Here is a 15,884-nt window from a genome sequence, read left to right on the forward strand (position 1 = left end):
AAAAGAGGTGGTAACCCTGGAACCAATTTGGACACTTAGAACAAAAAAGGGAGAGGCTGCCAAGCTTTCAAGGTTTTGCAAGTGAGGGCATGTGTGAGCCTGTGACCATCCCCCATTCTTCAGGCCACAGCAGTAGAAACTGGCAGCAGCTGGGGAAACAGTAGCCAGGATGTCCTGAGCAGCCAGCTGAGACCAGGGCAGGCGGAGGAAATTATTGTCCTCCAAAAGGTTGGGGTTGCAAATTGAGGTTGGTCAGGCCGACTTCTGAGAGACCACTGCAGACACTAGCCTTGGTTTTGGATCTCTTGCAGTTTCCAGCTTCCCACCAGGATCTACAGGGAGATTTGGAGAGGCTGTACACCATTTTATATTTGTTCCCCCTCCCCTTTCTCTCCCTTCTCCCCTTCCCCTCCCCTCTCTTTCCTTTTCTTTCTTGTCTGCTGAAAGTTGTGCTTGCCTCTCAGCTTCTGCTGATAGAGGCTTGGAAGACAGTGCACTTTTGTTTGTTAATTAGTATTCCCTTCCTCCCTCCCTCCTTCCTTTTTTTTTTTTTTTTAAGCATTTTTAAAATTTAATTTAATTTAATTTATTTTATTTTTAAGATTTATTTATTTATTTCTCTCCCTTTCCCCCCTACCCTCCCCACCCTGGTTGTCTGCTCTGTGTCTATTTGCTGCGAATTCTTTGTCTGCTTCTGTTGTTATCAGCGGCATGGGAATCTGTTTCTTTTTGTTGGGTCATCTTGCTGTGTCAGCTCTCCATGTGTGTGGTGCCCATTCCTGGGCAGGCTGCACTTTATTTCGCGCTGGGCAGCTCTCCTTGAGGGGCGCACTCCTTGCGTGTGGGGCTCCCCTACACCGGGACACCCCTGCATGACCTGCACTCCTTGCGCGCATCAGCACTGCGCATGGGCCAGCTCCACACGGGTCAAGGAGGACCGGGGTTTGAACCGCGGACCTCCCATGTGGTAGACGGACACCCTAACCACTGGGCCAAGTCCACCGCCCCCTCCTTCCTTTATTCCTTCTTTTTTTTCTTTCAGCCTGGGGAATCCCTGTGGGATGGTTGCAGATGCTAGCCTCATTTCTGGCCCATTCATCGTTAGTGGTTTTCTCACAAATATCCATCAGGAGACTTGGGAGGTGCACACTGTTATTTTTTGGCCTGGTAGTCTGAAGAGTGGGGAACTAGATTTGGGAGTAACAAAAATATAATACTCAGAATGTCCAGTTCTCAACAACAACAAAAATGAGAAAAACATCCAAAGAGACAGGAAAGTATGGCCCAGGTATAGGAAGGAAAAAAAAAAAAGATTTCAACAGGAACTGTCCTGAAGGAAGCCCAGTCTCTGGAATTATTAATCAAAGATTTTAGATCAACTCCCCTAAATAGAATCAATGAACTAAATGAAAACATGGACAAAGAACTACAGGAAATCAGGCAAATGATGTATGAAAAGAATGAGAATTTTAACAATGAGAAAGAAATTATAAAGAGGAACTAAATAGAAATTTTGGAGCTGAAAAGTACAATAAAGAAAAATTCAATAGAGAAGGCCAATCAGTGGGTCTGCATGGCAGTATAGACACAGGGTGTGGTGCTAGAATCTCTACTTCTGGTGGCAGGGTCTGAGGAATGGGTGGCAGGTACTATGTCCGACTATGAGGGTAGCAAGAAGCCCCTGATGCATCTTATGAAGCAGGCTAAAGGAAACAGACAAAGAAGGTAAGCCTTTCGAGCAAAAACAAACAAAGCAAAGGAAATTTGAAGAGCTGAAAGCAAAGGCTACAAAAAGGACCCCCTAGAATTAAGAAATCTGGCAAAACGTAAGCTGTTCCTTGTGCCTGAGGCCATTGTGATCCTTTTTTCCATTCTTGTTTAAACATTTGGATTCCCTCCTGTACCATCTGTTGCCACCTATAGCTTGAATAAAATTTTGTCTTGGAACCTATTGTATGTTTTAGAATAAACTCTTGGAGAAAATGAATCACATAGTGGCTCATCTTTTCTTCATTTCTTTTCCTCAATCAGCCATTCCTACCTTAATTGTGAGTAAGCCCAGTCCAGAATTCTTCCAGAGTCTGCTCTTTAGTCTTTGTTCTGTTGTTCTGCCCCAAATTCTGTACCATCTGGATCCAACCAGCTTAGAATGTAGCAGCAGATAGTTTTATGACACTCAACATTAGCATGTCTTTAAATTAAATTTTAGGATTATTCAAAATTATGTTTCCCAACTTCCCCATAATTTCAATACCTGATAACCTAACATGGCTCAACTTCTGTTCAAACAGTCATTTTTGGCAAACATTTAGAAATTGGAGTTTTCCCATGGTGTCATAAAACTATCTCTTCCATCCTTTACCAACCTTTTTGCAGGTGTTCATCGACTGCACTCAGAACATGCTACATCAAAATAAAAATCATACTAAGTCCACACTGTACTGTGTATTATTTAATAAATATATCACACCTGCACCAATACGTCCCCCACAAGAATAATGTTTTTTTAAATTTTCAATTCAAACTCATGGATCAGTTCATGGACTCCTGGTTAAGAACCCCTATGCTAAAGGGAGCCCTTCATGTTGAAAGGACACTAGAAGGTAACTCGACGCTGTCTGAAGGGAACCGGATGTGTCTCAAGTGATTGGGCTCCTGTCTACCATATAGGAGGTCCAGGGTTCACTTCCCAGGCCTCCTGGTGAAGGCAAGCTGGCCTGCTTGGCAAGCCGGCCCAAGCAAACTGGTCCATGTGGAATGCTGGCCCACGTGGCATGCTGGCCGGTGGAGGAGCGCTGGCCTGTGGAGGAGTGCTGGCTCAGCAAGATGACACAAGAAAAAGAGATACAGAGGAGAGACAGTAAGAGGTGCAGCAGACCAGGGAGCTGAGGTGGTGCAAGAGATTGAGCACCTCTCTCCCATACCAGAAGATCCCAGGATCGGTTCCCAGTGCTGCCTAAAGAGAAGACAAGCAGACACAGAACACACAGCGAGTGGACAGAGAACAGACAGTGAGCGCAAGACAGTGAGGGATGGAGAGAGAAATAAATAAATAAATAAATAAATCTTTAAAAAAAATGTAATTAAAAAAAAGCTATAGGAAGAAATAAAGACCTCCACTCTAGGTAAATATATGGATGAGTAGAAATGCTGATATTGCATTTTTTGTTTGCAATGCTTTTACTTCTTACATGGCTTAAAATTCAAATGCATAAAGTATCATATGTTCTTCTGCACACAGTGTATAAAAATGATACTTGTAAGAAGAACAACATGAAGGGAAAGACAGAAATATAGGAATAGAGCATATGTGAAAAAAGAGTTAAGTTGGAACCAAGGCAAAGAAAACTGAGTATATTTAGGATTTTAATGTAATCCCCAGGGTAACCACAAAGAACATATCTAAGAAATTTGCACAAAAGGAAATGAGAAATGATTCAAAATGGTTCACAGCAAAAGATCATCTAAGTAAAAAAGAGGGCAGTAATGAAGGGCAGGAGGAACAAAAAAGGTATAAGACACACAAAAGGGGGGAAAAAGCCAAAGGGCAGGAGTAAGTCTTGCCTTAATCAGTATTTACCTTAAATGTATTTTTTTAAAAAGATTTATTTATACTCCCCATTGTTTTTTATTTTTATTTTTTAAAGATTTATTATTTATTTATTTAATTCCCCTCCCCTCCCCCGGTTGTCTGTTTTCTGTGTCTTTTTGCTGAGTCTTGTTTCTTTTTTTTTTTTTTTTTTTTTTAAATTTTTTTATTTTTTATTGACTTTGTAATAATATTACATTAAAAATATATATGTGAGGTCCCATTCAACCCCACCCCCCCACCCGAGTCTTGTTTCTTTGTCCGCTTCTGTTGTCGTCAGCAGCACGGGAAGTGTGGGCGGCGCCATTCCTGGGCAGGCTGCTCTTTCTTTTCACGCTGGGCGGCTTTCCTCACGGGCGCACTCCTTGGGCGTGGGGCTCCCCTACGCGGGGGACACCCCTGCGTGGCATGGCACTCCTTGCGCGCATCAGCACTGCGCGTGGGCCAGCTCCACACGGGTCAAGGAGGCCTGGGGCTTGAACCGCGGGCCTCCCATGTGGTAGACAGACGCCCTAACCACTGGGCCAAAGTCCGTTTCCCTCCCCATTGTTTTTTAAAAAAGATTTATTTATTTATTTCTCTCCCCTCCCCCCCAACCCAGTTTTCTGTTCTCTGTGTCTATTTACTGCATGTTTTTCTTTGTCTGCTTCTGTTGTTGTCAGCGGCACGGGAATCTGTATTTCTTTTTGTTGTGTCATCTTGTTGTGTCAGCTCTCTGTGTGTGCGGTGCCATTCCTGGGCAGGCTGCACTTTGTTTCGCGCTGGACGGCTCTCCTTACGGGGAGCACTCCTTGAGCATGGGGCTCCCCTACCCAGGGGACACCCCTGCGTGGCACGGCACTCCTTGCTCTCATCAGCACTGCACATGGGCCAGCTTCACACAGGTCAAGGAGGCCCCGGGTTTGAACCGCGGACCTCCCATGTGGTAGACAGACGCCCTAACCACTGGGCCAAGTCCCCTCCCCCCCCAATTGTTTTTGCACTCACTGTCTGCTCTCTATGTCCATTCCTTGAGCATTCCTTTGTGTCTGCTTGTCTTCTCTGTAGGCAATACCAGGATCCAATCCTGGGACCTTCTAGAGTGGGAGAGAGGCACTCAGTCTCTTGTGCCACCTCAGCTCCCTGGTCTGCTGCATCTCATATTGTCTCTCCTCTGTGTCTCTTTTTGTTGTGTCATCTTGCTGCACCAGGTCTTCACACGAGCGAGTGCTCTGTGTAGGCCAGCACTTCTGCATGGGCCAGCACTCTGTGCTGTCCCGTACTCCACATGGGCCAGCTCTCCACTCGGGCCAGCTCACCACGCAGGCCAGCTTGCTTTCACCAGGAGGCCCTGGGAATCAAACCCTGGACCTCTTATGTGATAGATGGGGGCTCAATCACTTGGGCCACATCCACTTCCCTTACTTTAAGTGTAAATGGATTAAACTCCAAAACCGAAATGCAGAAACTGGTAAAATGGATAAAGAGATATGATACAACTATATGCTGTTTACGAGACTCATCTTAGATCCAAAGGCACAAATAGATTGAAAGTGAAAGAATAGAAAGATATATTGCATGAAAATCATTACCGAAAGAGTACTGAAGTGACTATAGTAATATCAGACAAAATAGATTTTTAGTTAAAAACTGTTTTAAGAGAAAATGGCATTATATATTGATAAAAGGGTCAATTTGACAAGAAGATATAAACATATATACACCTGACCATTGGTTTCCAAAATATGTAAAGCAAATACTGACAGAATTGAAGAGAGAGATGGACAGTTCTATAATTATATTTGGATTTCAATTCACCACTTTCAGTACTGTATAGAACACCTAGACAGATCAATAAGGAAACAGAGGACTTGAACAGTACTATGAACTAAGTAGAACTAACAAACAAATAAAATATTTCCCAGGAGAATACACATTCTTCTCAAATGCATGTTGCTCATACACCAGGATAGATCATAGGTCAGGGCACAAGCCAAGAAGCAGTACATTAAAAAGTATTGAAATCATCCATCGTATCTTCTCTAACCACAATGGAAAGAAACTAGAAATAAATAACCAAAGAAAAATGGGGAAATGTACAAATATGAGGAAATTAACCAGCATACTCTTAAACAACAGATAAGTTAAATAAGAAATGACAAAAAAAAGAGAAAGAAATTACAAGGAAAATGAAATTAGAAAATAGAGACAAATGAAAATGAAAATACACTATACCAAAACTTATAGGATGCAGAAAAGGCAGTGTTCAGAGGGAAATTTATAACTATGAATGCCTATATTAAAAAAGAAGATAGATCTCAAATCAATAACATTACTTCGCATCTTGAGGAACTAGAAAAAGCAGAGCAATCTAACACCAAGTTAGCATAAGGAAGGAAAAAAATAAGATTAGAGCAGAGATAAATGAAATAGAGAATAGAAAAACAACTGAGCAAATTAACAAAAGAAAAGTTGTTTCTTTGAAAAGATCAATACAGTTGGACAAAGCTTTAGCTAGATAAAGAGAAAGATGCAAATAACTAAAATCAGAAATGAAGATGATGACATCACACTGACTTTACAGAAATAAAAAGGATTATAAGAGAATACTAAGAGAATTATATGTCAACAAATTAGATAATCTAGATGAATTGGGAAAATTCCTAGAAATATACAAATTGCCTTAAGTGACACACACAAAAAGCATCAATAGACCTATAACTACAGATATATAAAGAATAATGAAATAAACTCCCATAAATGAAAAGCCAGGACCAGAAGGCTTCACTGGGGAAGCAGATTTGGCTGAACAGATAGAGTGTCCGCCTACCACATGGGAGGTCCAGGGTTCAAACCCAGGGCCTCCTGACCCATGTGGTGAGTTGGCCCATGTGCAGTGCTAATGTGTGCAAGGAGTGCAGTGCCACGCAGGGGTGTCCCCATGTAGGGGTGCCCCATGCGCAAGGTGTGCACCGCACAAGGAGAACTGCCCCACATGAAAAAAGTGCAGCCTCCCAGGAGTGGCGCTGCACACACGGAGAGCTGACGCAGCAAGATGACACAACAAAAAAGATACGCAGATTCCCAGTGCTGCCTGATAATACAAGCAGATGCAGAAGAACACACAGCAAATGAACACAGAGCAGACAACAGGGGGATGGGGAGAAAAATAAATAAAATAAATCTTAAAAAAAAAAAAGAAATTATCCTATGTTTAACAGGGTTGAGACAAAATAAATTGTGGTATTTAGTTTCAACCCTATAGCATCTTCATTCACAGCTGGGGTAAGTGTGAAAATGAGAGTCCTTTGAACTGAAAAGGGGTGAGGGTGGAAAGCCCCAGGAGAGTATAGATTCATTTGAGAATGGTAAAACCACAGCCTCTAAGAAAGTAATCAAGAGTACCTAGTAAGTGTCTGGGTCTGTGTCAGGCACCTGATATTCAGGATCTTGAATCCCTTTAAGGGAGGTGGCAGTCTCATTGAACTGACAAACTGACAAGGAAACTGAGGTTCAAAGAAGTTAAATGATTTGCCCAAGTTTACACAGCTTATAAAAAGTCAGGATCTGAACCTTTGTCTGGTTGCCTTTAAAGCCATACCCTATCAGTTCATTACCCTGATGCTCATAAAGGGAGAAATTAAGAGCTGCTTGGTTCTAGGAAGTATGTACACCAGAACCAATGTCTAGAAACAGGAGCATGGTATGTTCAAAACAGCCTGGGCTTTGCTACTGGGCTGACACCTGATTATGGGAGAGGACTTGAGCTAATTATTTAACCTTTCTGAACCTTGACTCACAAATTTATAAATGGGGATAATAACATCAGCCTCAAAAAATTGTTGTGAAGATTAAATGAGTGGGTGTATATAACTAGCACTGTGCCTGGCACAAAGAAGGAACAGAGTAAGTGATAGTGTCTTTAGCTCCTTGATCTTGTGATCTGCACTTAAGTTCTTGCAAAACAAGTGGTTATAAACATTCAAGGGAAGCCAACTTGGGTCAATGCATAGAGCATCCGCCTACCACATGGGAGGTCCACGGTTCAAACCCAGGACCTCCTTGACCCATGTGGAGCTGGCCCATGCGCAGTGCTGATGCGTGCAAGGAGTGCCATGCCACACAGGGGTGTCCCCCGCATAGGGGAGCCCCACGCGCAAGGAGTGCGCCCCATAAAGAGAGCTGCCCAGTGCGAAAGAAAGTCCATCCTGCCCAGGAGTGGCGCCGCACACATGGAGAGCTGATGCAGCAAGATGATACAACAAAAAGAGACACAGGTTCCTGTGCCGCTGACAAGAATAGAAGTGGACACAGAAGAACACACAGTGAATGCACACAGACAGCAGACAACTGGGTGGGGGGAGAAGGGAGAGAAATAAATAAATAATAAACCTTTAAAAACAAAACATTCAAATGCATCTATTTTCTAGAAAATTTTTTAAAACCTGCATTGTAACATTTCTCTAAAGGTTAAATTATATAAAACGTAAGTATGTAAGAAGGTTTAGTACTTCTGTTTAATTTTATCTAGGTGTGTTTTGGGACAGTATTTTTTGTTTGATGGTCTTGAGTTCACTACATGTATGAGAATCATTTTCTGATGCCCACAATGGTAATGTATATCCTGATAAATACGAATTTTCTTGAGAGCTTAGGGACACAAAACGTTGAAATTGGATTTGTTTCCTAAAATCCAGGCTAAAGGGTCATCATAATGAACTATAGTGTGCAGTGTTGGGTTATTCATGAACACAGTAGGCAACTGCTTGTCAGTGTGGGAAGCGCTTTTGCCCAAAGCACTCCCTCCTCACCTAGCTTCTCTCTTACCTAAGTTCCAAAACTCTGTTGGCATTCCGATATCCTATGGTGTTGGAAGAACTGGTCTTCTCAGGAGATGTAGTAGATTGTCATCTATCATATCAGGCAATGAAAGATGGGATTTATTGGTCTTTTTTTGAGAGCAGATTATTAATAGAATGGAAAGAAAAAATATTGCAAAGAAAAGGTCAGGAGAGCCAGAGGATGGAAGGCAAATTTACTGTTTCACAGGTGACTTTTGGCTGTCCCTGTCCCTGTTATTAAAAAGATATGAATTTTTATATAGTTTAGCAGCAGAAAATACCTGTTTGTGTTATGCAGGTAGTGGAAATTTTCACCAATTTGATGTGAATGTAACTGATGAAATGTTCTCATTACATAGAATAATCATCATTAATCTTTGAGAAGAAAACAAACCACGTTAACCTCCTTAATTAATGTTCCTTCCTTCTTTCTAATAGGAAATATCATAAGAAATGAATTTTAATGTCTGGAATATCAAAGAGATGCTTAGTATTCCCTCAGGCTCTGGGTAAGTTTTCTGATTATTTTTTCTGGTGCTTAAGAGTATCTCATGGTTGCACTGATTTCCTAGCATTCCCTTCCTGTTAGATTACAGTAGTAGAGGCACCCCACATAAACTCTTCCTTCCCCTGCTCATCTCCTACCCTATCACTGCTTCACCCTTCCATGCTTGTCTTTTTCCTTTTGCCCATTTTCTGATTATAAAAGCAATGTGAAACTAGCCACCTGTGTTAATTGAGCAATGACTCTGGGTACAGCCCAGGAACTAAAGACTATGAGGCCTGTAGCAGTTTGATATGGTTATGAATTCCAAAAATAGATAATGAATTATGTTTGTAATCTGGTCTGTACCTGGGCATGATTAAGTTATGATTAGGGTTTTGATTGGGCCACATCATTAGGGCCCCTTGGTGGGTGGGGACTCACAGATAAAAGACATGGCAAAGAATAGAGTTGGAGGGTTTTTAATGTTGGACTCTGATGCTGAAGTCTTAAGCTGGAGCCCCAGGAAGTAAGCACACAGACAAAAGAGAAGCAAGCCCTGGGAAGAGAGGACCTGGGCCAGGAGAAGAACACAGAGGAAGAAAGACAACTCCTTAGACATGGTAGAAACCCCAGGGAGAGAGACAGAGCCATTCACCTGATAGTCCACAGCTGAACTTGTGGAGAGAGGCAAAGTGTAGAGAGGCTCATAGTCTACAGCTGAGCCTGTGGAGAAAACAGAGGAGCTGAACCCAGAGGAACCCAGGAAGCCTGAGCCCTGGTGGATGTTGGCAGCCATCTTGCTCTAACACATGAAAATAGACTTTGGTGAGGGAGGTAACTTATGCTTTATGGCCTGGTATCTGTAAGCTCCTACCCCAAATAAATACCCTTTATAAAAACCAATCTGTTTCTGGTATTTTGCATCAGCACCCCTTTGGGCGACTCATACAAGGCCAGTGAGAATTATACTTGTTCCATTATCTGCAAACTCTCACCTCAGTTGAAGGGACTACTATTGAAATAGCAGAGAGAAAAATCAAGACAATTTTTAGATATGTATTCAGTTGTGTAGTGTAATTTGTAGGTACCATGGAGTTCCGAGCCACACTAGCTGTGGACAAGACTTATTGAGATATTAGCCCCTCTACTATTCCACCAAGCTGCTTACTTTGGAATCCATCAGTTGTGCAATAGGCCTGCCATCTTTCACTTGAAGTTTATATGGGTGTGCTCCAGATGTTGTGTATAAGAGATTTCTATCTGCTTTTGGTTTGCTTTTGTCAATAGACTTTTTCCCCTCCCTAACACCTTCCTGAAGACGGTTATAAATACAGCAAAAATCTAGAGCAGTGTTCTTATTTCTCAAAAAGAAAAAAAGTGTTTGCTGTTGACACAGTAGGTAAAATCTATCTTTATTAATTCCAGATCGTAGTTTTGGGATATAAATCCTGCATGATTCCAGTAGGCTCACAGAGCTGCTTTCTTCCCCCCAGCCCAGCTAATTATTCTCTTTGGTTCAAGAGGGAAGTCACAGAGAGCTATTTTGAGCCATGATTATGTAACTCATATTACAATATATGTGTGTAGCCCATTACCTTAGCTAATCTCAGAAATGATTCTATGAGCCAAACTAATTGCCCTTCCCTGAACTGAACTAGAGTTTCTTTTGTTTTGTATTAATAATATGAAGGTTCCTTGGGTTTAGAATCTGCACTTATATGCTATCTAATTACTTTAAATTTAACATTTAGAAAAGAAACAGGGTGTGTGTATTTTAATGAATAGCATGTTTTCTCAGGTTACACAACAGCATTATGTAACAAACTGTTATGGAGATGTCTTGAAGACTGTGTTTTACTTGTCTACCTACTTATATATTGTCTCTGTAATAGGCTCAGTGTATTATGTTTAAATGTGGTTGTATCATTTTCAATATCACTGTCCCCTTCATATGTGAGGTTTAAAGACTGGCATAAATAACCATGGGAAGCAAATAGAGTGTTCAGAGCTGGCAGTATTTAAAACAAACAAGGCCAAGACACGAAATGGGTGAAAGGGAACAACATCTTGCTTCAAAAACAATTTTTAATAGACCCTCCTGTGCAGAGACCTGAGTTGATCATATTTTATAGTCTACAAAAGGCCCATCTTATATTTAGGGGATTTGAATCTCTGGACTGACAATGTGATAGCCAGGTCCTGAGCCTCAACAGACTCCAGCACTTACAGTCTGACTTATTGGGCTCACCACACTCAGCTAAGACGGAGTTGAAGAAGGACAACCACCACACCATGGAGCCTAGAGTGATTACAACTGAAAGTGGGAGGATTGCATCCAGCATCCATGTGGAATCTGAGCCTCCTCTTGACATAGAGGTGCAATGGACACAACCAATCCAATGTCCACATAGAAAAGGTGGCATTGGATTGAGAAAAGTGGACATGATGGCTGATGGGTATGGGGAAAGGCAGGAAGAGATGAGAGGTGGAGGCGTCTTTGGGACATGGAGCTGCCCTGGATGGTGCTTCAGGGGCAATCACCGGACATTGTAGATCCTCACAGGGCCCACTGGATGGAATGGGGGAGAGTATGGGCCATGATGTGGACCATTGACCATGAGGTGCAGAGGTGCCCAAAGATGTACTTACCAAATGCAATGGATGTGTCATGATGATGGGAAGGAGTGTTGCTGGGGGGGAGAGAGGTGGGGTGGGGGTGGTAGGGTTCAATGGGACCTCATATATATATTTTTTTAATGTAATATTATTACAAAGTCAATAAAAAAAAATTCAAACTAAAAAAAAAAAAAAAAAGGCCCATCTTGTATTATTTTATTACGGTTCCCTCTTTTCTTCCATTCCTGCTCCCTTCCTTCCCTGTAGGCATATGCTCTAGGAGAGTTAATATGTGTCCTTCTAATTTACCTTCCATACATACACTCAGTTACATACTTGTTTGGTGTATATGATGTAGGTTTAAAAATTACTTAAATGATATGTGATAGAGCTCATTGTATTTTCACTTCATCCTGAACTCAAAAAATTGTGTTTTTGAGACTTATCCATGTGATTTATGTAAATCTAGCTTATTACTTCTAACTGCTGCATCAGTTATATGCATATTACATGTTATTTATCTCTTCCATTAATGATGAACAGATTAAATTTTTAAAAAGATAATGTTCTGCATGCTGACACAAAGCACAGTTCCTAGGGCTTCCTTTTCCTGAGTGTTAATCCATTTTATAGAGGAGTAAATTTTCCAAACTTTCTTAAGTTTGTTAGATTTTTTGCTCTCATTTGTCAGATTTTATGACAGTCCCTCTTTCTCCTTAAAAATATATAAGGTGTTGGGGAACAGACGTGGCTCAAGTGGTTGAATGCCTGTTTCCCACATAGGAGGTCCCGGCTTCAGTTCCCTGTGCTGCCTAAAAAACAAAACAAAAAAACAAAAGCAAAATGAACAAAACAACCAACTCTGGGGAGCTGATGTAGCTCAGTGTTTGTCAGCTTCCCACATAAAAGGTCCTGGGTTCAATCCCCAGCTCCCGGAACCTCAAAAAAAAGAAATATATATATATATATAGAACAGGTGTTATTTGTGTATATATTAAGGTGACTTGAAATTGATTTGGTTTGACATTGTCTCAGGAATCCTAGATATTGTTATTGATACCATGGGGAATCATAGAAAGAAAGCTGAACCTCACTGATCTGAGAGGAAGATCCAGAAAGAACTGGCTTTGTTTACTGATGGGTTAATCTTCAGGTGTTTGAATAACCAGGCCAACCGGACTTGGTAAATGCAGTGAGTCACTAAGGAAAGGAAAGTGGAAGGTTTTGCCCGTATTTCAGCATGTATTTATTTTTTATTTTAATTTTTTATTTATTTCTCTCCCCTTCCCCCCTTTGGTCTGCTCTCGGTGTCAATTCACTGTGTGTTCTTCTGTGTCTGCTTGCATTGACAGGAGACACCAGGAAACTGTGTCTCTTTTTTGTTGCATCATCTTGCTGAGTCAGCTCTCCATGTGTGCAGTGCCACTCCTGGGCAGGCTGTGCTTTTTTTTTCAGTGGGGCGGCTCTCCTTGTGGGGAGCACTCCTTGCGTGTTGGGCATCCCTACGCTGGGGCACGCCTGCATGGCATGGCACTCCTTGCACATGGCAGCAGTGTGCATGGACCAGCTTGCCACATGGGTCAGGAGGCCCTGGGGATCGAACCTTGGACCCTCCATATGGTAGGCGTACGCTCTATCAGTTGAGCCATGTCTGCTTCCCATGTATTTTAATTTCTACTCAATTCTTATTTTTCATTCAAATATCCTCATTTGTCCCTAGGAAATTTTTAGTTTGGGACTTAAACCCAGTTTTTTTTTTTAAGATTTGTTTTATTTATTTATTCCCCCCACTCTGCCATTGTTTGAGCTCCTGTGTCTGTTCCTTGTGTGCTCATTTTCCTTTTAGGAGGCACTGGGAACCGAATCCAGGACTTCCTATGTGAGAGGGAGGCGCCTAATTGTTTGAGCCACCTCTGCTCCCTGCTTTGTTGTGTCTTTCGTTATGTTTTCCTCCCTGTGTTTCTTGTGTTATATTGTTGCATCAGCTCGGTGTCTTGCTGGTCTTCTTTTAGAGGCACCTGGAACCTAACCCAGGACCTCCCATGTGGTTGGTCAGAGCTCAATTGCTTGAGCCACATCTGTTTCCCCATAAACCAGGTTTATTTGTTGTTATAGAAATATTTCCATAGAAGTTGTGTTTTAGAGGTCTCTATCATCCGTGTGTGGGTACAAATGTTTATGTATAAATCTCAGATTTATGTCATTTCTAAACTTTCAATGGAAAAATTTCAATTCCCACTTCACCAAAAGATTAAATATTTGTTGATTCAATGACCACTAATTAAATATCAAGATTACATTTGACTGGTGCTTAGACCCTTGCTGTTTATATTAAAATTAATTAAAGCAGATAGTAGCACATTAACCTGAATCACACCTATGAGGAATTTACCTTCTAAAATTTGGTTTTGTCATCTCCAGGGTCTTTATAAGAGTATGTTCATACACATGACTATTACAATGATAGCTCCAAATAATTTATTTTTTATTTCAAGAAAAAAATACATCTTAGAAAAACAAAACTCTATATTTTATTTTATTTTTAAGGACATATTTTTATGCTAATATCACTTAGATTGTTCCATATGTGAGATCCATATCTGCACTTCATTACCTGGGTTTGTTCTAGAGATTTATTTTTGTTCTGTGAGTAATTTTGTTTTCTATCTGGTTGCGTCATTGTCTTTTTGGTGCATCACTTGGCTCATGGGGCCTGCGCCTCTCCATGCTACGCAGGTCGGGGATGACTTGTTTCTTTTTTCACCAGGAGGTCCCAGGGATGGAACTGGGTCTTCCATGTGGTAAATGGGAGCTCAGTTGCTTGAGTCACAACCGCTTTCCTGTGAATAATTTTTGATGGTTCTTGTACATATTCAGATATAGATACGTTTAAGGTCTTTTATTGGTATTTCTGCAAAGAATACAAAAAGGCTTTCTTTAAATAGGAAAAAAAAGGACAGTGGTTTTTTTTTTCAATAAATCTTTTTTTTTTAAATTTCTCTCCCCTTCCCCTCCCCCCCGCCCCAGTTGTCTGTTCTCTGTGTCCATTTGCTGCGTGTTCTTTTTTTGTCTGCTTCTGTTGTCAGCAGTACAGGAATCTGTGTTCCTTTTTGTTGCGTCATCTTGCTGCGCAAGCTCTCCGTGTGTGTGCGGAGCCATTCTTGGGCAGGCTGCACTTTCTTTTGCGCTGGGCAGCTTGCCTATGTTTCTTTGTAGCTAGTTCTGGCAGTCTGTTGGAGACTAGGAGGTCAGAACAAGGTAGCACTCTGCCTAGAATATTCTGAAATGCGTGGTTGTGAATTCTTTTTTTTTTTTTTAAAGATTTATTTATTTATTTCTCTCCCCTTCCCCCCTCACCCCTGTTGTCTGCTCTCTGTGTCTATTTGCTGCTGCTTCTTTATCCGCTTCTGTTGTCAGCGGCACCGGAATCTGTGTTTTTCTTTTTGTTGCGTCATCTTGTCGTGTCAGCTCTCCATGTGTGCGGCACCATTCCTGGGCAGGCTGCACTTCCTTTCGCACTGGACATCTCTCCTTACAGGGTGCACTCCTTGCGTGTGGGGCTCCCCTATGCGGGGACACCCCTGCGTGGCACGGCACTCCTTGCGTGCATCAGCACTGTGCTTGGGCCAGCTCCACACGGGTCAAGGAGGCCCGGGGTTTGAACCGCGGACCTCCCATGTGGTAGATGGACACCCTATCCATTGAGCCAAGTCTACTTCCCGTGAATTCTTATTTCATTTGTTCAGGATATTTGTCCATGTGATCACCTTTTTTTTTCTTTTTCTTTTTCTTTTCTTGCTTAATTTCAGGACCACTAGGTCATCTAACTGGAATAATAATCAGACTGATCACTCCAGCCTCAGTGATTCTCAGTTCCTCTTTGGATCCCAGTTCTGTCCAGAAAATTCAGAGACCCTGTCAGCACCCTTGGACTTTGGTACCCACTTGAAACATCCAAAACAGTCACAGCAGAATTCTCTAGATGTGAGTCTGATCAAGCTGAAAGAATATTTATGAAAAGTATGCTTTTCTTCGGGAATCTGAGTTCCCGAATTTTTCTGTACACATTTCACAGTCATTAGGGAAATAAACTATAAAGAAGACTTATTCTGTGTTGGAATGTATTTTAGAATCATACTCATTTGGCTTGGTAGTCTGAAATGGAAAAAAATATTATATTTGCAGTTTTTTCTATTACCTAAGCAAAATAAAATAGTGCCATCCCTTGACCACTCTTGGCTAGCACCAAATATTACATGACATTTCTAAAACTAGTCATCCTATTACTTGTTAAAATTTAATGAGAAAAAAGCATTGCCATAAAATAGGAATAAAGGAACAAAGTTTATTTTAGATGGAATTTTTTTTTCTA

General features: G+C 41.4%; 1 protein-coding gene across 2 annotated transcripts in view; it reads left to right on the forward strand.

The window, feature by feature from the left end:
- The first annotated feature begins 8,846 nt into the window (after window positions 1-8,846).
- The window catches only part of IHO1 (interactor of HORMAD1 1), a 42,799-nt gene continuing 35,761 nt past the window's right edge, over window positions 8,847-15,884 (forward strand). Inside the window, exons 1-2 of one of the 2 annotated variants that reach the window (XM_071212062.1) lie at window positions 8,847-8,918; window positions 15,322-15,496. In XM_071212062.1, the coding sequence (XP_071068163.1) occupies window positions 8,863-8,918; window positions 15,322-15,496 (231 nt within the window). In that variant the 5' untranslated portion in view covers window positions 8,847-8,862. The remainder of the gene's footprint in view (window positions 8,919-15,321; window positions 15,497-15,884) is intronic. The other variant, XM_071212061.1, reaches the window with a different exon arrangement.

Source organism: Dasypus novemcinctus, chromosome 26, assembly GCF_030445035.2.
Source record: "Dasypus novemcinctus isolate mDasNov1 chromosome 26, mDasNov1.1.hap2, whole genome shotgun sequence".
Lineage (NCBI taxonomy): Eukaryota > Metazoa > Chordata > Mammalia > Cingulata > Dasypodidae > Dasypus > Dasypus novemcinctus.